This window comes from Chanodichthys erythropterus, chromosome 10, assembly GCF_024489055.1.
Source record: "Chanodichthys erythropterus isolate Z2021 chromosome 10, ASM2448905v1, whole genome shotgun sequence".
NCBI classification, from domain to species: domain Eukaryota; kingdom Metazoa; phylum Chordata; class Actinopteri; order Cypriniformes; family Xenocyprididae; genus Chanodichthys; species Chanodichthys erythropterus.
This window is the reverse complement of record NC_090230.1, coordinates 13,783,246-13,807,431: the sequence shown is the minus strand read 5'-3', so window position 1 is coordinate 13,807,431 and position 24,186 is coordinate 13,783,246. Positions and strand designations below refer to the sequence as shown.

Genomic DNA, 24,186 nt, shown 5'->3' with positions numbered 1-24,186 from the left:
TTTATGTTGTTATAAGCAATGTTTCCAGCCCAGAATTGACTAATCAATAATAACTGTTTTGATCATCTTGTCTTAACAGGTTTGGGCTAAGTGTTTGAATTGCATTATATTGTAAACAAGATTGGATATTAATTAATAATAAACATTATGGGTCAAAATAAAGTCATAACACAATATTACAAACACATTGTAGGGTATAGTGTCAGACAAAAAAAACAACAAAAAAACCCTTCTGTTTACTGTCAAAACTGCCAAGTGCCAATCCATTGACAACAACACAGTTAGAAATTCATGTATGTATTTCATTCCTGATAGCTGTTGTCAGCTATGACCATTGAAAATGACCATAAATTTCCTTTGTGCACAAAATTTCGTTTGTGCATAAATGCTGCCTCCAGAATCATTACCTGAAAGGTGAGGCTGTCCACAATTACAAATGTGATATTTATTTTATACAACAACCTCACTATAAATCTGAGCGGTCTTTATTTGATTTGATTTGATCTGATGAACAAACACTTTTCATCAACAAACAAAAAACTTCCATATAATCTTATGAACAAAAGTACACTGTAAATTGACATTGGTTAGAGACATTATGTTACGTCCACACAACTGTAAGTTAATGTTGGCTTGAGACATTGACTTGAAGTTGATTTTTTGTTACTTTACTTGATGACTAAATGCCAGTGTTTGACATTAATTTGATGTTGGCTTCAGATGTTGGCTTAAGTTTGAATTTCAGTTAGTTAATACTACAACCTAAAACCAACAAGATGTCTAATGTCAAATGATTTTGGAATTTGAAATTGTTCGGGAATTACCATTATGATGGTAAGGACACATTGGGTTTTGGTTGCCATACTTGATGACTAAATGTCAGTATTTGATGTCATTTTGACGGTTTAAGACGTTGATTCGATGTTGGATTTTGGTTGGTTAAAACCACAACCTAAAATAACAAAAGATCAATGTCTAATGATGTTAGAGTTTGACGTTGAATAGACGTTACCACTTTGACGTATAGAAGACGTTGGGTTTTGGTTGTCATACCTGACGACTAAATGTCAGTATTTGACGTCATTTTGACGTTGGTTTAAGACGTTGATTCGATGTTGGATTTTGGTTAGTTAGAATCACAACCTAAAACCAACAAAATATCAATGTCAAATGACGTCGGTATTGGACGTCAAATTAATGTTGTTATTAGATGTTGGTTTGACATTGAATTTTGGTTACCAGATGTCGCGACCTAAATTTAACCAAATACTAACGTCTTATGACGTTCTGTGCCTGCTGGGGACTGTCTAGCATTAAAGCATTTATCCTCTTCGTACAGACTGACTTTTCAAGACTTGTTAATTGTAGGAGACTTCCTTGCAGAAGTGGAGATTACAGGTTTTATCAAAGCCACTGGAAGGCAAGCCTGCAACCTTTAGCCAAAAAATCATAACGGCTAATGCTAATGCTCCGCCTCTGGCGATACTCAGGGAATGAGACCAGAGGCCGTTTTTTGAATGGATGTCAATGGATGAGTGGCTTCACTATGCTGATTAAACAGCTTTTGTGGGGAAATAGCTAATCATTTAATTAATCGACAGCCTGTTCACTAATCTTCAGCATGTTTTATTTACACTAAACAGTACTTTCGTTGGGAACTATATATAGATTTTTGCTTGATAAAAATGTATTTACAGACTAGGGAATGTTGCGACTGATGTCACTGCCATTACACAATAGGCTGGGAGGTGCCGCACGTGATTAAGTTACACGTTACACTTTCCCCAATGGTAAGAGATACAGACCCTCTCATCTCCCTATAATAATACGATCTCTGGTTTTATTTGGTGTGAATTTGTCAAGAATAGTCAGTAGCTGACAATCAAAGGCCCCCTCTTTCAAAGATGGTTGTCCTCCTTGACCAAAATCTTGGATATTATCCTTGTCTTTTAAATGCAGATACACCTTTCCAGAGAGGATTGCCCATGTAAGTTGTGACATCCACTTAGACAGCTTTTGTCTGATTTCCCAGATGTACAGCTCTGGCCACTTGGATAAAAGGTTGACAAACAGAAAAAAACTCAGTTGACCAGAATAATCTACCAGAAAATTCACAGTTATATGTTATGCATTGAGTTGCATAGAATTCAAAGCTTGCACTGTAAATGTGACTACTGTGATCAAATGTTTACAGTCAATTGAGGTTACAGCAATGGAATTACATTTACCTTTCCAAATAAATATACAAACAGCATGTTAACCAACAGACTGTCAAAGTGGGTTTGCAGAACTTGCTTGATCAACCTTAAAGTTGTTCAGCAACAGAGTCCAGTGGGCCAGAGGTTTTGCAGCTCCTTGTAGAGTCCTACAAAACAGGAAATCCATTTTCATAGCTTTGATTACATGTCTTTGATGGATGTAATAAAATGCGCATTGAACAAAAACGGTGTTTTGAGTACCTCTGATATTAGCATTGTGGTCACATAGTTCCTGAAGGCTGTAATGCTATATGCTTGCTTAAGCCATGCAAATACGCCAAGCAGTAGCACAGGAATGCCCATTAAGAAACTTCCTACGTCTAGACTGAGGTATGTTCTTCTCATACCTGAACCACAAGACCTTATTATAATGATTGTGAATGAAGCACAACCAAGGTTTCTGTGAGTAAGGGATGGTGGGGAATGGGTTGCATGCAAAAGACTGGGTCTTGAACAGTAATGGGAATTACAGGAGGAGGTTTGGAGAGGCAGAGCAGAAGGGAGGGGGCAGCGGGGGGTGTCTAAAAGAACGTTTACCGGCAGACTGTCAGCTTTATTAGAACCAGGGGGTTGACTATGGGATGGTTAAACAATTAGACGTCATGATAGAAGCAGGGAACAAAACGACAGTTGTAAAAAGTCCATCAATCACTGTGCAAATCACAATTATTAAGAATAAAAGGAAATGACAACATGGGCTTTCAAATAAGAAAGTAGCATATGACACACTTCAATCTGTCCACTATTAAACGAAAATGCATTTGAGAGGTCAGAATCTGGCCAGGTCATTTCATTGGCTTTTGTGTAATGCACCAAATCTGTTATCTGCACCAATAACTTCTGGATTTGAATGATTTTAGTTGACATATATATATATATATATATATATATATATATATATATATATATATATATATATATATATAGTGTGGTTTGTAACTTCACAAATGTTCACCGGGCTGTTTTGCATCGCTTGCGGTACTAATCAGTATAATCGCTCTTTGCATCATCGCTCTTTGCATCATCGACTCACACAAGGAGCTGTCAAGTTTTTTTTTTTTTTTTCAGATCACCAGATAAAGCCTGTGCCACAGTTAAAATGTGTGAGTATGTGGTTTTGAGTAAAAGTTTTTATATGTGGCCCTTTGTATGCCTCCCTGGAGCTCATCTCTGTACCAGTCAAGACCAGAAGAGGATAGGAAAGGAGACTGGAATTAAGAGGGGAAGATGAGTAGTGACATTGCTTTCCAGGCATGGCTAAATACCTATTTGTCTGAACACTAAAGCCCCCCCACCCCTCACCACTACCACCCCACAACACCACCACCACAGTAGTTTTTTGGTGAAGGAAAAAGTGCAATTTATGCCATTATTCACTGACATTTACTTGAATGTCGGTCTGTTCCTCACACAAAGCTACCACGTGGTTTCAGAAGTCTGAATATAACTGCATAAGTAGAATGAACAACTTTTATGGTGTTTTTGTAATGTTTAGCTTGAATGCATTTTTATTCATTTTGAAGCCTGATGAAGATCTTACGATCGAAACGTTGCTAATAAAGTGTCTTTCTTATTGTTTTGCAAGTTGATAGTGTGCGGGATTCATTTTTTTGTTTTTTCATATGTTTGAAGTCTGAAAGCTAGTATCAGTGTCCACTTTCATTGCATTTGAAGGAGAACATATTCCTTTTGTTTTCCCTGGAAAAATCATTTTAAATGAAATAATGGTGAGTAGTGACAGAAGTTTCATTTAGCATTAAACAATCAAACTTATCAAATCAAAGTTAATTTGACTTTTTTTCTTGAATGCTTATGGACTTGGACTTGAAGCATTAGTTCACCCCAAATTGAAAATTCTATCATTTAGTCACCCGCATGTTGTATCAAACCCGTAAGACTTTCGTTCTTCTTCGGAACACAAATGAAGATTTTTTTTAAAAATGAAATCTGAGCAATTTTTGTCCCTATGTTGACAGTCTACACAAATACCACTTTGTCACTTTAAAACGTTCATAAAGATATCGTAAAACTAATCCATATGAATTGAGCAGTTCAGTCCAAATTTTCTGACGGACACATTATACGATGAACAGATTTAATTTCAGCTTTTATTATTCACATATGAACATTCGTCAAGCATGTTTGCTTGACATGCAAGAATCACTGAGGTTCATTCTTGTGTGTTACACAGCATGTTTGAGCTTCCGGAAGGTGTTTGTTCTTGTGTGTCAAAGCATGTACGGTTGAGCTTGCCTGTTCAATCTGTTCATCATATAAAGTGATCGAATCTCTTCAGAAAATTAGGACTGAACCACTCAATTCATATAGATTTATTTTTATGATCTCTTTATGAACTTTTTGAAGCGTCAAAGTAGTAGTTGCGTAGACTGTCAATGGAGGGACAGAAAGCTCTCAGATTTCATTAAAATTTCTTCATTTGTGTTCCGAAGATGAACAAAAGTTGCAGGTTTGGAACGATATGAGTAAATAATGACATAATTTTCATTTTTGGGTGAACTGACCCTTTGAGTACATTGATTTTCTCTCTCTCTCTCTCTCTCTCTCTCTCTCTCTCTCTCCTCTCTCTCTCTTCTTTTGCTTTAGAAGAATCCAAATTAAAATGGATTTTTGTCTAAATCCTCATCCTGTCTCAAATAACACCTGCTGTTGCTGTGCTGTGTAAACTGAAGGTTCTCATGAGATGGATATCCAACATGGGACTACACTCCCTGCCAACAAAATTATATATGTTATTTTGATTGAGAATAAAACATATGAGCATTTTTATTTTTAAATCTAAAAGCAAATGCATGTCTGACACAAAGCAGAGGTATTTCGCACTTTATTACATACCCAAAGTGTGCTGACACTAAGCAACCTTAGATTCAACTAGAACACATGACCTTTGGTGTAACGTGTACACCAGAGTTTGATATCCCTTTTCACTTGGTTAGACAGGCAATTAGAAGTCTTTTCAGAATTATAGAGTATTTCATGAGCACAAAGTGCCCTTGACTCATAGTTCAGGGTGACTGTAATCTGCATAACTGCTGTGGTAAGCTGCCACAAATGAATCTCATTGCAAAACGATTCTGTTATATTGGTTCTGGTTCAGAACCTAATGCGCTTCTTTTATATGTTACTTTAAAAAAAAATGTTAAAAATATATTGGTACCATATTGGTTGATTCCAAGAGAAACACTGATTATAATTATACTTATAATTCATTCAATATTAAGAATATTCCATATGACAAAAAATGACTATTTTATCCAAGTCAAATCTCTAATGAGCTTCAATTTGTATGATTTACAGACTTCCTGCATTTGCAGAGCATTTCAAATCAGTCACCTAAGAGGTTCCATCACTTTTGAGGTAGAAGGCAGAGAGACAGCGCACTAGGTTGTGGAACAGAGCTATTAAGTTTATCCGACGCACCGCCTGCCAGTTCAGTCACACATACCGAACCAGAAAATAAGATTTTATTTTTTTTAAAGGTTTCTCACCGATACCTGTGGTACATTCAGAAGTTATGACAGAGATGAAGCAATATGTGGGCCGCACTATCAGCCAAAGCACACAGGGACAATTTTTAATGTTTTGTACAGTTTTATTACTTTCCTCTGGACCATGACAAACTTTCTCTTATTCACGATCTGTCTCTCTCTCTTCCTCTCGGAGCGATAAGACATCCATCACAAACTGCGGTTGAAGGTCTGATGTTACAAAATGAGTACATCAAGTGCATTTTTATTATCTCTGGCAAGGATTAAATGTGCAACTGTGTATGATCTCATGTCTTTAATAATGGCACTGTAAACAGAGAACCTGCTTCATCTGGTTTTTCAAACAGGTACACTAGAGTCCAAAATGAACAGTTGCAAGTGCCAAATGCACGAAAAATTGGCTTTTGCGAGTTATTGCTAGTTTTTGGCTCTTGAACTGCAAAGTAATATGTGGTTTAAGTCAAACCGTATGAATCATAGTCTGACCCTCTCTGCTGTAAGTCATGTGATCAAAAGAATTTAGAATTTAAATAAAGAAAAAATTATTTCGAATTTTATCTAGCATGCCTTTTGGTGATGCATTTGTAGAATATTTCTTACATTAAGGCCTCGTTTACACTGTTTTAAAATGGAGTTTTAAAACGAAAACGATCTTCGTCTACACTGGCGTTTCAACAGCATTTCAGAAACGATCTCTGTCTACACTACACGGCTGAAAACGCATGTCACATGACTGTTCATGCACACTGGGCATAGTGTAAACAGTTGCCTTTTGCGCAGGCAGCTGCAGTATTAAAAAATGCTGAGTTTAACTTCACAATGGCTGCTAAAAATTACAACAAAGATTGCAGTTCAGTCTTTATGTTATTGTTTACACGGTCGTCAAGGATACACAAAGCGAACGTGGGCAGCCATGCCATCATTTTCAAAAGTCTCCATTTTTTTCCGTTTATACTGAAACGCAACCCTGGCGTTTTCAAATTAAAATGGGGTCTGCAGCGTTTTTTAAAAGTCTCCGTTTTCGAGGTTCAAAAACACAGGCGTAGTGTAAACGACAGGCATAACCGTAGCAAAACGTATGCGTTTAAAACAAAAAGTGTGTAAACGGGGCCTAAATCAAAAAAATAAAAAATCATGAACAAAAATGCTCTCATGACAATTCTTTACTATTTTACGTTTTGCCAAACTGTTGGTTAATTCATATGATTTTATACAATCTCATTTGTATGTTTTCATTTGTTATCTGCTTACACCCCAATGGGGATTGGTTTAGGGGTGGACCTTCATGCTTGTTTTTTGTTTCTCTGAAAATAGTATGTTTTTGTACAAAATCAACAATTCGTTAAATAGTTGTGTTTTCTCATGAGATCGGGTTGTTCAATTCACATGACACTGGAAGGTGTGGGAAAAAAATAAAATACTTTTGGACCCTATAGCTGTACTACACCCTTAAGGTGAGTTCAATCCAAAGATGATAACTATAACGATAACAATAAAGATATAGTTCTAAATTATTGTTCTAAATATAAAAGAACAAGAGTCCACCCCACAACTATAACGATAATGGTGCATATAAAGATATCGTTGGAATTACTTTCGGAACAATTTTTTCCAGCTGATGAACGGTAAAAACATCGACAGCCAATCAGAATCCATCCTGCTTTAAAAAGCTTAAGCATTTAAAGTGGTAGACGACAAAATTGCAGTGCACTCTTATATTAAACAATGATGTTGTGCACTGGTGTGGATGTTAATATATAGTTCTAACACATTACTTTTAAATTTACAACAAAATATATGAGTTTCCCATATATTGACTGACCTGTCCCCATGCTAAGAGAAATCGGGAGTGTACAGGCCTTTACAAAGTTGGACTGGCATCTGTTCTACTGCTTGCTTCAACTGTATAGCTAAAAAGATAGGTACTGAAATAATCACACGTACCAATCATTTTAAAGATGTGGATGTAGAACTTCAGGAATTGCATGTAAAAACCTGACAGTGGTGTAAGGCAAAGACGAGTGTTACAATCTCTGGAAATAAAGATGCTCAGTAAAAGAAACTCCTGACAAGTGTTTGCCAAAATGAAGCTTTTCTAGAAAGCCCTTGAGACCAAGAACAGAGAGATCAATGACATGTTAGAAAGGAGAGGTATAAATTATGCTGAACATTTGGATGTTCTACTCTTCCGAATTTGATTTGCAAAACATATGGTGTCTGCCCGCATCAAAGAAGGTCCTCATTTTAAAAATCAATCCAATGATGACCAAAATGACGTATTGCGAAATAATTCACAATCCTATAATCCCAAAGCCTATTGAATTAGCAAGACTCAAAGGCTCCACCGCAAGCCCCAACCTCTGCATAGAGAAGCACACACTCAACTAGAGGAATGTAAAAAAAAAAAACTCATCTTCCCGCAGATGTTGTTCTTCTAGAAGGTGTGGGTTGATTAGAAGCACTGAGCTCTGAGAGAGATGAGATAAGAGACAAACTACCAAAACCTTCAAGAATTGCACTTCAGCTTATTGCGACAGACATGGAGATGAAACACACTCATCTCGCAACCCCAAGATAATGGATCAAAGTTCAAAGGGAGCATGCAACTCACATTCATTCCTCCAACAGATATACAGCAGCCCAAAATGAGCTCTCTTTTTGTAATTTGTGTAGTTTGTAAAGCCTCGGACCATAGTGAGACTGAGTTGCATGAGCCAGACTGTGGAGAAAAATAGTGGAGATTTACTGTACGGTTTATTTGATTTACTTATCTATTGTCCAGACTGACTGCGGGCATGAGCTTGTAACTGGAGGCGTGAGAATCCAGCGTTGTATTTTTAGCAAGTCTGCACAGAGTCCCTGGCTATTATTTGGTAATGTAAGCCGATATATTTAGACAGTTCTTTCATCATTGTTCGGACCAGGAGAGTAATGGTTTGTCCAGATGTGGTCTGGACCAAAAGAATGTGATCGGTAAAGGATTTATATGTATGAAGGATAAAGCTGTGTCTCGTGAAGCCAAGGTTGTTGTAAAGACAGTAGGCTTATGACTTAAGCACTTCAAATGACACATCTTGTTATCTATGTGCAAATGGGAAATTCCATTTGATAAGAGTTGTGCTTTTGATAACCCTGACCCCAACCCAACCCAACTACTTTCATATGAAATATAGATAACGGAATAAGAAGATTAAAATTTTCATGTAAGACAAGACTATATATATATTTATATATATTTTTTTTTTTCTGTAAAACAAAAATGTGTTTATTTTCATTAAAATATTGCCATTAAGATTATTAAGTGAACAGCTATGTTCACTGCAAGAAAAAGTGGCTCAAATTTTTTAACGGTAATATCGGAATTCATGTGACATTTACTTCACTCTAGCTTGACATTCTGTGCTGATGGACATCACTCCAAATATTTTACATACCGGTAGTTCTTTGGTCACTCAGTGAATGTGGAAGATGACAGCAAAGTTAGTCAGTAGTCATTAGTACTCGTAAATATTACGGTGACCGCTCTATACAAGCAAAACTGAACGAGAAAACTTTGCTCTTTTCTCCTCATCATTCTCTGTGTCTTCCTTATCCACCTATTTGCACAATTTCACTGGCTTCAGTGGCTACACAATGTGTACTGCAAACCCCTCAATGCTGTGGTTGTTGTTGTTTTCGGTGTATGCCTACCAGTGCAACATCAATGCCATAGAAAACAATGTAAATATTCCGGAAAACTAAAGGCATGGATCTGAACAGTTGCGATACACAATTTGGACAAGTCAATGATTTTAGATCAGATTCCAGTCTGATACACAAATAATCAGATTTGGACTGAGAGTGTGAAGCCTTATAGGCTTGCAGTGTTAACATAGCTTGTCTCATCGCAAGTCCTTACCCAACATACCTTTTTTAAATTTTTCAATGTGATCTTCAATTTCCCAAAAGTATGCTCCTTTGAAACAAACAAAATCATATTTCTTTTCCTTAATGGAGTCTTTCACGTCAGAAACCCATGGAACAGGTATTCTGGGTATTTGGAGAGGAAGAGCAGATATTTGGGAATAAAATGCGAATGAGCGAAACAAAGAAGAATGGATCATGGGGGCGGAAGGAGGGGTCAGGCGAAGCAGACAGTCTGCATTGGTCATTAGAAGAAAGAGCGGATGGAGAAAACAGATTGAGGCCTTCAGTGGATAGTCCTCAAAGAATCTGCTGATGAGAAGAACGCTATGTGCTTCAGTTCCTCAGCAGAAATCTCCCTATCACTTCCTCACACTCCTTATTGTCGCTATGATGGACAAAAACATGCTCTTATGTTTCACTTCATAATACATCAATCAAATCGCACGTCCTAGACCTTGAAATGCAGCAACACTCCAAGGTTCCGAACGGGGGGGTTTCACAGTGATGCCATAGAAGAACCATTCCCCCAAACAACCCTTCAGTGAACAGTTCTTAAAAGAACCATTTTGTCTTAGTGTGTGGAACATTTAATCCATAGAACCTTTTTTCACTAAAAAGTGGAATGGAAAAGTTCAATGGATGTTAAAGGTTCTTTATGAAACCATGTGATGCCAGTAAATAATCTTTATTGTTAAAGGGATAGTTCACCCAAAAATGAAAATTTGATGTTTATCTGCTTACCCCCAGTGCATCCAAGATGTAGGTGAATTTTTAACTGCAACCGCTGCCCTCTGTCAGTCAAATAATAGCAGTAGATGGGAACTTCAACTATAACAGTAAATAAAACTTGCTTAGACAAATCAAAATTAAAACCTGCGGCTCGTGACGATACATTAATGTCTTAAGACATGAAACGATCGGTTTGTGCGAGAAACCGAACATTATTTATATAATTTTTACCTCTAATACACCACTATGTCCGACTTCGTTCAGCTTCCTGTTAGTGAGGTCAAAAAACGCGTTCTGAAGACGGAAGTGATGTCTCACCCATATACTTCAATGAGCGCAAGACATCACTTCCGTTGTCAGAGCGCGATCAGACCTCACTAGCCGGAAGCTGAACGAAGTTGGACATAGTGGTGTATTAGAGGTAAAAAATTATATAAATACTGTTCGGTTTCTCACACAAACCGATCGTTTCGTGTCTTAGGACATCAATGTGCCGCCACGAGCCGCAGGGTTTAATTAGGATTTGTCTATGGAAGTTTTTTCGACTCTTATTGTTCAAGTTCCCAATCACTGCTATTATTTGACTGACAGACGGCAGCGGTTGCAGTTAAAAATCATAATTTGCGTTCGACTGAAGAAAAAAAGTCCTCTACATCTTGGATGCCCTGGGGGTAAGCAGATAAACATCAAATTTTCATTTTTGGGTGAACTATCCCTTTAAGAGTGAAGGTGTTCTTAAATCTTATTTTCAAAGCATTGACAAATACTTGGGAGGATCTTTGTATATAATTGCCTTTTATGCCATTGTCAAGGTTAATTGTCCATTTTGGCAATTCCACAAAAGGGTTTTACTTAATTTTGAACTTTATGTGCTAATCGGCAGCGGTCACAGATCTTGAGTTGACATTGTATTTAACTTGGAACTGATTTCCTCCTATAGCTTGTATTAATATTATTTTGGTAAGGAACTGTCTGCAATCTAATCTTTTAATATCACTCTATACTTAAAATGAAACGCAATGGTTAAATTTGAAAAATGACATGGTCATGTATTGTTTGTGGAAGCTTAATTCAGTGTAACAATGTTGAGGCTAGACATCGGTCCGACAGGCAGTCACCAGCTGTAAGTGCCTCTGTATTCAGTTTCAGTGGGATACTTGTTGTTCATAACTTTCTGTCCTGAGCACCCAAACCCTTTGACCAAAATAACAACTTTTGTCCAAATAGAAGGGCAGTGGAGAATCCATTATTTTATATTGTACTTAAAAGACCTATTGCCTCAGGACTATAAAACATTTTGCATAACCTGAAAAAGTAAGGCCTATTACTGAGGAGTGGTATGTATTTTCATTAGTATTATTGTTTTATTTTCACATTTTCACTATGAAACAGTACCATGTTTATTCATTTACTGATTCATACCACAGATGTTTGGAATTGCTCTGTCTCACGGACTTTTCATTCCCATGTTGATCGGGGACATTGGTATTGAATTCACATCTTGTTTACACACGACGCGCCAAATGGCTTAAGGCTTTGAGGCTGACTATAATGAACCCATCAAAGCAAACGTTTCAAATACATTTGTTCTGTTGTCGAAAATAGTGTGAGCACATGTACATGTAGTCGACAATAGAGCGCAACAGTGCCCACCCACTTTTTCAGCAGCATTGTCATTTTTCCATTCATTTCTCCCATAGGGATTTCCAAAAAGTCTTTGTTAAAGCATTTAAAGGTATAAGACTGTGATTAACAATCTTGTAGTTCAGAGTAAGGCTGTCTTTAAAGGTTTATAAGCATTAAAAATCAATTTCCCTATGGAATTTTTACTTCTGTAACCCGACTGTTGCAGTCTGTTTGGTGCTTCACGACGTGACGCATCCCATTTTAGACAGCATCATTGATTATAACGGGTTCTTCTATTCATTTTTGGCTCATTTCTTCCAGTGTAGACCAAATAAACACCCCCTCTCAAAGTTTCAGCTAAGACACACCTGCTTATGCTATAATGGAATCTTGGCAGAAATCTCTAAAGGCAATACCTTGAAAATAGAGCTAAATATGAAAATTATTGATAAAAAGTTAAATTAACGTAGTTGTTAATTATATGAATTAATACAAAACGATTTGTCAATTTTATCTAGCCTATTCTAGGCCTATAGCCTAATAATAAAACACATTTTCCCCTTATTATTTTAGTTTAGTCAGCATATTGCATGAAGAAGCATCATTTGATCAAAACAGATTAAGGTTTCGAAACTCTTTTAGAGGGAAAAAGCTATCGTTTACAATCTTGACTCATCAGCAACCTCAAATGCATACTTATCAGCATCCTGTCTTGATAAAACTGATAATGAGCACAGAGGAAATGTGCTGTGTAGAAAACAAACAGCTGCATTAAATGCTACAGAAAAAAAATTAAACTGTATGAAAGAATATATCAATAACATTTCCTTACAAACTATTTTATTTCTTCAGAATGCACAGGCATATGGTGTAGTTACAATATGTACCAGCAGGGGCTAACAGGACCATGCTAACTAGTAAAACTTGACCCCTTGTGCAAGACAAGTAAGAAAACCGTGCCTCATTGAAAAATGATGAATTGCATAAAAAAACATACATATGTTAATGCTATTTGACAATTTAACAGGGTGGAACTGTCTGGAAAGCGGTTAAAATATTTTTATGGGCATGTTATAAAAATGGTCACAGGGGCTTTGTTTTGTACCCCCAACAGAGACAGACTGCCGTTCGGTCGAGAGGAGCTATCTGTCATTTATCCACATCTGAGAGTCTGTACAAGCATTTGTCATTCCCTTCATCTTGACTTGTGCTGTTTTACAACATTCCTCTTTAAGCAACCTTAAAGTGTGTGAGATCCAGATAGGCTGAGCACATTGTTCTCTGCATGTCTCTGGGGTTCACTACGATGAGCTGTGGCAGCATTCGGGTTTAAAATTAGGCGGGGGAAAAAACATGCACAAGCTCTGGCCGAAAAGTTGCCTGACTTTAGAAGAGAAAGACATGTTTTGACATCTGTCTAAGGACTGAGAAAAATGAGCTTGGCAAGACCACTGGAATCAAATGAAGAAGTAAAATAAATGTTCGAGGCTAATGTCCTGTCATTTTCAATTAAGTGCAAACCATGTCATGTCACAATGGAAGATTATTCTGATTGACACACAGCTGTTTGTTCGGGTTTTCTTTGTGCCCAGGGCAGAGAGCAACAATGCATAGACAGTTTCACTGACTGTTTAAGTGTACTTGATTTGTGTGCGATATTATGTCATTATTATTAGAATATGAAGATTGAATTGTTCTTTACTGATACCTTGAGGAAAATTGAGGTATAGTATGTTAATAAAAAACAAAAAATATTTTAAATATTTTTTTACAAAGCCAAACCTTACATTATCCTTCAGTTATACATAAAAACCCAATGGTTTGTAAAATAAATGAAAAAAAGAAAAAAAAAACAAACATAATAAATAAAATAAAATAAACAGTGTTCAATAAATCATATACAGTAGAAACTATGAGTTAAATTATTCATTATTTACTTTGTTGAAGTACCTAATTTTATTGTAATGTTAAAATGAAAACTTAAAATATTTTAAATGGTTTTACAAACCTAAACTGAACATGATCCTTCAGTTACACATAAAAAGCAATGGTTTGTAAAATAAAATAACATTTAAATAAATTAAACTGTGCGCAATAAATCATTTAGAAATAAAATCGAATTGTTAATTATTCGCTGAAGTACCTAAGTTTATTGAAACATTAAAATGAAAAAATATAATATGAAAAATATTTTAAATATTTTTTACAAATCCAAACCTATAACATGGTCCCAAAGTTATACATAAAGTACAAAAAATATTTTAAATGTTTTCTTCCAAATCCAAACCTAACATATTCCTTAGATTATACATAAAAACCCTACGGAAGAGGATTAGGGCCAAGAAATAATAAAAAAATAAAACCATCTCGAGATTAAAGTTATTAAATTTCAAGAAAAAAGTCGAGATAAAATAAATTATGAGAAAAAAAACTTGTTAAATTACGAGAAAAATGTCGTTAAATTACGAGAACAAATTTGTTAAATTATGAATTTGTTCTCATAATTTAACAACTTTTTTCTCGTAATTTAATGACTTTATTCTCATAATTTAATGAGTTTATTCTCAACATTTTATCTCGACTTTTTTCTCGAAATGTAACGTCATTTTTGTCATAATTTAACGAATTTGTTCTTGTAATTTAACGACTTTTTTCTCGTAATTTAATGAGTTTATTCTCAACATTTTATTTCAAGTTTTTTCTCGAAATTTAACGAGTTTTTTCTTGAAATTTAACAACGTTAATTATTAATATTTTTTTATTATTGCTTGGCCCTAATCCTCTTCCATAAAACCCATTGGTTTGTTAAATAAAATAAAATAAAATAATAAAATAAAGTGTGCAAGAAATCATTTAGAAATTAAATTACTTAATGCATTTAATTATTACTTCTTTCATTTGTTGAAATATCTAACTTTATTGAAACTTTAATATGAAATCTGCACTTTCTTCAGCTTTATACTCGTTGGTACCACTCACTGCTGTTAAAAAGCTCAGATGGTTCAAGATATTTATTAATATATCTCAGATTGTGTTCATCAGAAAGAAGAAAGTCACCTAGGATGGCTTGAGGGTGAGTAAAGCTTGGGGTAATTTTCATTTGAAAGTAAACTAATCCTTTAAGTTGGGTCGGGTCTCGTCTATGTTGTGTCTGGATTATCGTTGTGTAAATACCTGTTGGATATTAAAGCCTATTAAACCTTCTTCATCATCTTCGTGTTATTCATTTGTTTAGTCTCTCCGTTACAACCTGTGACATATATAGGCCTATATAAAAATGGAAAACCCTAATAAACTTCAGGTTAAACATGAAGAACCCTGTGGTTTTTTGCCTTGTGGGCTCTGTTGGATTTGGGTCAGAGCACAGATCTCTAGTGACTAATACATTTAAAGATTTCAAGAGCTGCTTTTCCACCGTTGGGCCAAACTGTTCTCTTTGCAGATCCGGCCCAGACAGTATGTGGATATGGTTTAATTTTCCACAGTTGGGCTGATAACAGAGCTCTTTGGAATGAAATATAAATGCGTCATTCATTGCCTTGGTAACGCAAGAGTTTACAGACGATAGGCTATGACATGTGAATAGCAACCATTATGAAAGATGTTCATATATTTCTTTTAAAGCGGAACTCAGTAAGATTTGCGAAGCTCCCCCTACAGGTTCCTTCAGTGAATCACACTGTCGTAAATACTCCAAGCGCAGCTCTGGACTACAACGCTCACCAGCTCAGTAGTTTTGCAAATACAGTACAAGAAATCTCAAACACACCACTACAAGTCAATTAACCATTGTAAGGACTTGTAAGAAAACTATTTATGAAAAAAAGGTACTTATTTATGCTTTAATTTTACTATTTATTTGTAGCCTAATTGTGCCTTGCCGAACCTGACTGAAGTGGAAATACAACTGGAACCGTTCCTTACCATTCTTAGAACCATTCAGCCTGACACTGGAAAAGTGGCTATGGTTAACTAATTGGCAATGCTGTAAAAGTTTGTGCCTGTGAAAGCCAAAATTATCATTCTTTGATACATATAATTCTTCAAACCTTTCATAAATGACCAAGAGCTCAGAAAAAAACATCAGCATTGTTTCATTTTGAATGGCTGTCAATAAATAAATTATGCTCTTTGTGTCTTGGTGGACATTTGCCAACAGAGGCTAAAAGGACCATACTAACCAGCCAAACCTAGCTGCTAAACCAAAAACCAAACTCTTTTTTGCTAGCTATACATTTTTGTGTTGTGATTTCATTTGTGCAACCTTTTCAAATTATACCACAAACAGCGCTGATTGCGCTCGGGCTGATCGCCGAGATTTTCACGCATAAACCAGAATAACAATCATGAATCATGTATGCAGAGATGAAAGATTTTGGTGGAAACAAGACTGGCCACCCTTGGGAATACGTACAAGACTCGAGGGCTTCTGTGTTTATTCCTCTTTCATCTTCTGAATGTGTCGTCCTCTGATAACAGCCTCTTCCAGACAAACAAGCACTGTATCTGGATATAATTATGAGTGAAAACATGATGGGTCAGGGACGCACTGATCATTTCAGCAGACACAGAGGTCAGGAGAGACCTGAGAATGGATATCCTTCACGCTTGCGTTCATCATCTCCCTTAAGGACATTTATCAACATCCACACTTCCTCCGTTCTCGAGGACCCAGTCGATATATCCCGACTTCAGCCCAGCAGGCACTAGCAGCTGTGCCCCATCATTCATGCTTGATAGGGTACAAAAAGTTTGCCCAGTTAAACACCCAGAATGTACAAAAACATAAAAAAGTAATAGTGACTTTATCTCACAGTTCTGACTTTATTTCTATCTCGTTTGAGATGTTAACTCAAATTCTGTTATGAATTTCAAGATATAAACTCGAATTTCAAGTTTATACATCGCACCATAAGAAACTTTTTTCCCCTCAGAATTCTGTGAATTCCATATATATCTTGCATGGCTTCCAAGGTTCAGTAGTCTCATGATACCTGCTGTGTTAACCGCAGAAATTCTCCCAAAAGAAAGATGTATCATCTGTGGATCAGACTAACAAACCCACAAAAACTCTGCAAGGCACTTGGTATCCAAAATCCCACTTAGCAATAAGGCTATTGAGAGGTGACACTTAAATTTCTTCCATTTCAGCTTCTGGATAAAATACACACGTACCCCGGTTGAACCCTAATCAGCTGGCTCTCCAAGGAACAGCTTTTGTTTCTCTCAGAGCAGTAAACCAAGTTCAAAGTTGGGCTTTGTTTCCTGTGGAACTCCCCTTGCATCTCAGTCATGTCTGGATAAGAAAAGTAATGGTAGAAAGGGAGAATGGATATCACTATAATTCTCCAGCGCCTCAGGGATAGCAGGGACCTTAACCTTTTTAATCACCGGACAGGTGTTTTAGGGAATAATTTCAATCAGATTTCAATCAGTCTTACCTGCTGGACTGTCACACTTGCAAATTGCAAATGAGAAATTTTGGGGGGGGGGGGGGGGGGGGGACAAATTGTGCTGTTGAATGATTTTTGTTGATGTAATAGAAGCTTTCAGCAGGTCTTACACAAATGAAAACCACATTTTTTGGAGATCACAGTGTCCACGCTCGAGGATCAGGAGACTTTTGAGGGTATAGATGCTTGAGGAACAGTCATATTTTGCATCAGTGGATCCAGCACAGCTTGAGTAAAGTTTTGCCCAAGCTTCAATATTGTGTCATTAGGAGCGTTTTCAACAAGGCCAACATGCCTGCGGCAAGTTACTCATGCGCTTTTCTGTGCAAAAACCATTTTGTCTGTCTGGCATTTTTGCTTTGCTATATCATTAGATCTAAACCATCTAAAAACACTGTGTTCATTTTTAACTGCCAGACTTGTGCCTTGGCATGATGTCAGTTCAATGACATCATAATCACAGTCCTCATAAAACAATGTAATTGTAACAATGCATGCAATGGTTTTGAAAAAAAGAGAGAGAAATAAACCAAACTGACATCCAGAATCATCCATTAAAGAAAACAGAGGTATTTGTATTTAATATAACTGCTGTAAATATATATATATACATATATATATATATATATATATATATATATATATATATATATATATATATATATATATATATATATATATATATATATATATATATTTAACTGGGGGAAAGTATTAATAAACGTTGACCTTTGAATTTTGACTTTAAAAAAGTGTGTGATGTATTACAGGTTATGCGCATATTCAGAGCTGACCTTTATTAAGGATGATGTCATTTTTGACTGAATGAGTTTGAACTTGTTTCTATTTAAATGGAGGCCAACAGGTTTATATGACTGAAGTATTAAGACTGACAGTAAGAACATTCAGAGCTCAGAACATTCTTTTGACAAATGACATCATGTTTCAGTCACATTTTGAGCCTGTGCAAACCTATATTTTTAAGATATAGCTCACTGTGTAACTAAACATTATATGGGGAATATTTAGAGCAACATGCCAAAAAATATTCTCTCACACAGAATTATGGTGATTTGAGTTCGGTTCTTGAAGTGGTGCGGGCAAAGAATGAGTCACTGTGTGAAACTGTACCAAGCACGGAAAACTATACAAATGCTCTTACTGAATCCGCTTGCGTGCCAGAAGACTGGTGCAAGTCCCTTGTCTGGCTTGTTTCAAACAAGGGAAATTCTGGGCAACACATAACTGTATTAAATACTAATCTCATTTAATGCATTGTTTTGAGCTTTAATAATAGTTGACAAATGGACATGGACATGATTCTTTGTTTTCAATATCAACATTTTAGGTTAAAGGCGAAATTTCTGGAATTCTGCAATTTCATTTAATACCACTAGTGCATAAATTACACACTTCATCTTTCAAATTAATATTTGCATAAAGGAAAGTGTAATTCTTTGGCTTCAGTAATTCAGTGGTTCTTTGTGTGATGAATCTTTAATATTCCATGTAGACTCAATTAATTTGAGCTGATAAAAACGTATTTTATGCTTATAAAACTCTCAATTTCTTGGTCTATTATATATGTGTCCTCGCAGAACTTTGGTGTATTTTGGACTGAGCAGGTTTGTTGGAAAAATAAAATACAATTCAGTTACTTTTTAGTCTTTTCAGAGGGAGAAAATATCTACAGACAGGTCTAACACACTCGTCAGGCGTTAGGTAGTATAACCTAATAATCCTGGCCAAATATTTTACATTTCACATTCATATTATTGGACATTTTTCCACCCTGTTATTTTTACAATGCAGTGAGTAGCAGGGTGGACGTTTGAAGCTAATGAAGCTAGCTAGGAAAGAACATCATGCTAGCAGAAGATTTACATATAAGAAGAATTTTAATAGATAAAGTCTATTTAAAAATATATATAAATCGACACAACAGGGTGGACATGTTGTTTATGCTATTAGATAAGCCTTCTAAAAATGAGGAGAAGAGAGAAAAGTTTATGACTGAAACTTACTTGGTTTTTGGAGTTGCTATACATCCAAAGTAGTGGTATAATTTGTAGCAAGTCATATAATTTAGGGCATTTGCTTAAGATTTTATAGGGCAAGTAGCACCAGTGCAACAGGGTGGACTGGGGTTTGAGAGACCGTTCATGGCATAAAATATAATGGTTATATATTAAAAAATATTTACCACAATAAACTGAATTTTATTTCAAAGAGAATATGTAAATGTGCATACTACTCAAAAATGCTAATTTAGTAATATATATAACTATTATTTCAAAGTGAAGTTGAGAAAACAATTGGGGATATGGGAATTTTGCATGTCAAGTGCTTCGAAAAGTTTTTTTTTTATTATTCTTAGGTACTAATCATTATGAATTTAATTAATTAGGGTACATATATGCATTAAAAAAACCATGTGGCATGAAAATGTATTAATATTTTATGTAACATAATATTCAGTATTGTGTCATGGGGACATAAAATACACCAACCTGTTGGAATTGAAAAGCAATAATAATAAAATAAAATTTTAATATATAATTTATATGAGAGATAAAAATACCAGTTGCAGAGTGCCTCAAGAGGGTTTTAACAATTCTTCAATTGAGGGGAATGTGAAATGTGCTTCTAATGATAAATAGGCTTTGAGTGTTTGTCTAGAGCTGGATGTAATTGACCGGAGAACCTGTTATCCTACATTTAATGCTTGGGCTGTGTGAAGCTGTCTTAGCATGGGTTCAGAATGGTTCTCTCATTTATGTAGTCCCATTCATCTCAAACTAGATTACAGTGTTGAGAAAATACAGGACACTGGCCCAATAGTGCCATAGTGCTCAACCAGATGTTCAGTAATATCACATCTATTTTACAACTGCTTTATCAGCACAAATGATTCTGGAGAACAAAGAGTATGCTTCTACTCAGTTTTGATGCATGGCTGATTATGCTTATGGAACTAATATGACTTAATAAATTATGCTGATTATGAATAATTCAGACAGAAGTGAATAGCTGATTACATAACACAAAGGTGGACATCATAGAGAAATAACTTTGCAGAATTGCGAGGACATTGTGAAATAGCTTGATCTGTTTTTGTTCTGTTTGTTGTTGTAATCACTGAGAGCTTTATTCTTTGATTTTGAGTTATGTATGTTGTAATAAACTAGACAGGGTAGGTTTGTTTTAATTTCCTTCACAATTTTGAGTAACGCTGCACAAGTGCATAAAAAGTCCACAAATTGTGATTTTTATTCCAATCTTTCCTGATGAACAAAAACGTCTAAAGCCCTAAAAAAAAAAGAAAAGTGGACTGGTTTTAGCTGTTCTTTCAGCCTGGTCAGAGCAAGCTGGTTTTAGAGGGTCTTTTAGAGACCACTTTTTTAGCTGGTCATGCTGAGACACCAGCTTGGGCTAACTTGGGTAAAGTTGGTTTTATATTCGCACATTCGGACTTCTGATAAATTCAGACTTTCAATAAATGTGCAATACATTAATGTTTGCGAATTTTAACCAGCGACACGATATTGACAACCAACCATTGTCAACTTACAACATTTTTCACAGTCGATCAAAATAGGCAAGTATTGTTTTAATGGCATATTTACTTGTGAATGTCCACTGAATGTCCAATGTAGTGTGATTAACAAGGCTATTGAATACGGATGTCTGAATGTGCGAATATAAAACCAACTTTACCCAAGTCTTGGGACAGGCTGGGAAACCAGCTTAAAACCATGTCCAGGCTGGTTTTAGCTCTTTTGTTTTTCTCCCAGCAGGGTTGTTAAACGAGCCTTTGGAGACCCCTCTTCGGCGACAAGGTGCAGTACAGCCTCCAGGAAGCGACAACCCAGTGAGATCAGCGACTGTCGGTGAGCCGAAATAGATCGCGTTGTTTATATCATACAATAAATACAACACGTTAATGACCCGGTTAACCCACCTCCATGACTTCTCCAGAAGATGAGAGTGTTTCCTGGAGGCTAATAGGCCCTGTGTCCGAGCTGTCCAAGAAACAATGCAGATTGATCTATTCATCTGATGGACGCGACGCGGATGTTTGTCTGTTTTATGTGAGCGGTGAATTCCTCGCGATGGACGCTCGCTGCGCGCATTCTGGTATGACAATGAATTATTTCACATTGTATTCGCTTATATCGGTTCTTTAAGCGCTAAAAATGGACATAACGCTACTTTAGCTAGCCAGCTAGCTAGCAGCAATGATTGAAATGGTAAATATGCTTAGTTGTTTTGTCCGTTGTGCGATGTGTTGTTTCCTTGTCTACGCGCCTTTTCATCAAATCACCATGGTAACCGTAACGTTAGTTGCCTAAAGTTACTTAAGTGTGGTGCTTACTGTAAAATCATTATTATGTGATGTCATGCAAACGTTTAAAGACGTTCTCTCATTTTTGTTTAATGATGAGCATGGTAATGAAGATATTGTGGCGGCACAGTGGTGCTAATTTGAAGTTTACAGAGTTACATTTTTATAAGATTTTAAACATTCTGTCAGACCAATAATATATGTGAATATATGTGTTAAATGCTAAATGAGTTGTGAAATGAAATAAAATGACTTTACTTTCAGGAGGTCCGCTGTGTGATGGAGATATCGAGGAGGCCGATGGGGTTCTTCAGGTTTTCTGTCCTTGGCATGACTATGACTTTAATCTCAAAACAGGGAAATCAAGCACAGGTTTACAGGTAAAGCATTTTTTTTCAACTTTTTAACTCCTATGTTCCAGGTTCAGTGCAAGTTAAGCTCAACAACATTTGTGGTATGGGGAGAATGGGGTAAGATAAGCCATTTTTTACTTATGTGGTCCTCAAGATAAGGGAAAATGAGGCTGAAGTGCAATGAATGTATTGAATGATTCAAATGAATGAATGTATGTAAAAAGTGTTCCTCTGGCTAAATTTACCCCAGGTTAGGGGTAAGTTGAGCCGAGTCAGTAGGTGGGTGTAAACTGACCATCTAACTGAATCTGAATCAAACCCATGTGAAATTTTAAAGATAATAAACCTATTTAAAAAAAACTAATTTTAATAATCAAATTTCCTTTTACAAAATTGTAAAAATATTTTACAAATATTTATTTTTTAAAGCTAAATTAAACAACATTAAAACCAACCAAAAGAAGTTGAAATTTCAGTATCTTTAATTGTTTGCATTTCTGATACAATATGTTGAACATTAAAGTTGTAACCTTCCCAAAAACAGACTAAACAGAGAGTTTGTTGAGTAAAAAATAATTAAAAATGAATGAATAAATGTCACTGAAACTAATAATCATTTTAGTCAAAAGGTTCCTGACATGGTAGTTTTTCTGCAATGTCGACCATGTTAGGCCATTAGAGACTTCATTGTCTTATGGTGGGGTAAATTAAAACGCTCGCTCAATTTACCCCACATCATTTGGCTCACTTTGCCCCATAGCTGCCATTTTAGGAAACGCTAGCTAGCTTACCAATTCAGAATAATATTTAGCTAAATGACTTTCATGGTTTTATACGTTGCTAAATCACCAATATGCATCATAAATAGTTTTAGACCTGGACAAATTTGCTTTGATGAAACAGCCATTACGTCTGTTATGTTAAAATTTTACACGGACAAGCCAAAATCAGTTTTTAAAGTAAATAAGCGACTTCCACTCCTCCAATGTGCTTCTCCTTTTCACAGTCTGGCAGAAATGATGGGTGGTTCTAAAATATATGGTCAAATGACAAAAAAATGGTACAATTACCAGGATACAGGGGGTGGGTCAACTTACCCACTGGCTCATCTTACCCCACTCTCCCCAATATGTGGTACCACAGAAAATAATTAAACTTGTAGGCTTACCTTATTTTATATATATATATATATATATATATATATATATATATATATATATATATATATATATATATATATATATAATATCCATAAGCTGAAGCTGTTTACATCCTTTTTTGAACTAAGAGATGGATCAAAATAATTTTTTGTGCTAACAGTCATTATACTACAAATGCTGCTGAATATGCCTAATTTGTATTGAATCTGGAACATACCTTAAAGTTATATCAGATGTGATTATGTTTTGATAAGCACATACAATACAGTCCAAAAGTTTGGAACCACTAAGATTTTTAATGTTTTTAAAAGAAGTTTCGGCTGCTCACCAAGGCTACATTTATTTAATTAAAAATACAGTAAAAACAGTAATATTGTGAAATATTATTACAATTAAAAATAACTGTTTTCTATTTGAATATATTTGACAAAGTAATTTATTCCTGTGATCAAAGCTGAATTTTCAGCATCATTACTCCAGTCTTCAGTGTCACATGATCCTTCAGAAATCATTCTAATATGATGATCTGCTGCTCAAGAAACATTTAATGTGTACAATTGTACAAAATATTTGTGTACAATATTTGATGAATAGAAAGTTCAAAAGAACAGTGTTTATCTGAAATCTAATCTTTTGTAACATTATAAATGTCTTTACTGCCACTTTTGATTGATTTAATGCATCCTTGCTGAATAAAAGTATTCATTTCTTTAATTTCTTTTCAAAAAAATAAAAATAAAAATTCTTACTGACCCCAAACTTTTGAAGGGTAGTGTATAATGCTACAGAAGCTTTGTATTTCAGATAAATGCTGTTCTTTTGAACTTTCTATTCATCAAGGAATCCTGAA

General features: G+C 35.6%; 1 protein-coding gene across 1 annotated transcript in view; it reads left to right on the top strand.

Annotated features, from left to right (window-relative positions):
- si:ch211-212d10.2 (uncharacterized protein LOC557710 homolog) overlaps positions 1-24,186 on the top strand; it is a 31,209-nt gene that overhangs the window by 4,992 nt on the left and 2,031 nt on the right. The window contains exons 3-5 of the mRNA XM_067396887.1: positions 21,273-21,368; positions 21,457-21,615; positions 22,088-22,203. Coding sequence (XP_067252988.1) covers positions 21,273-21,368; positions 21,457-21,615; positions 22,088-22,203 — 371 coding nt within the window. The remainder of the gene's footprint in view (positions 1-21,272; positions 21,369-21,456; positions 21,616-22,087; positions 22,204-24,186) is intronic.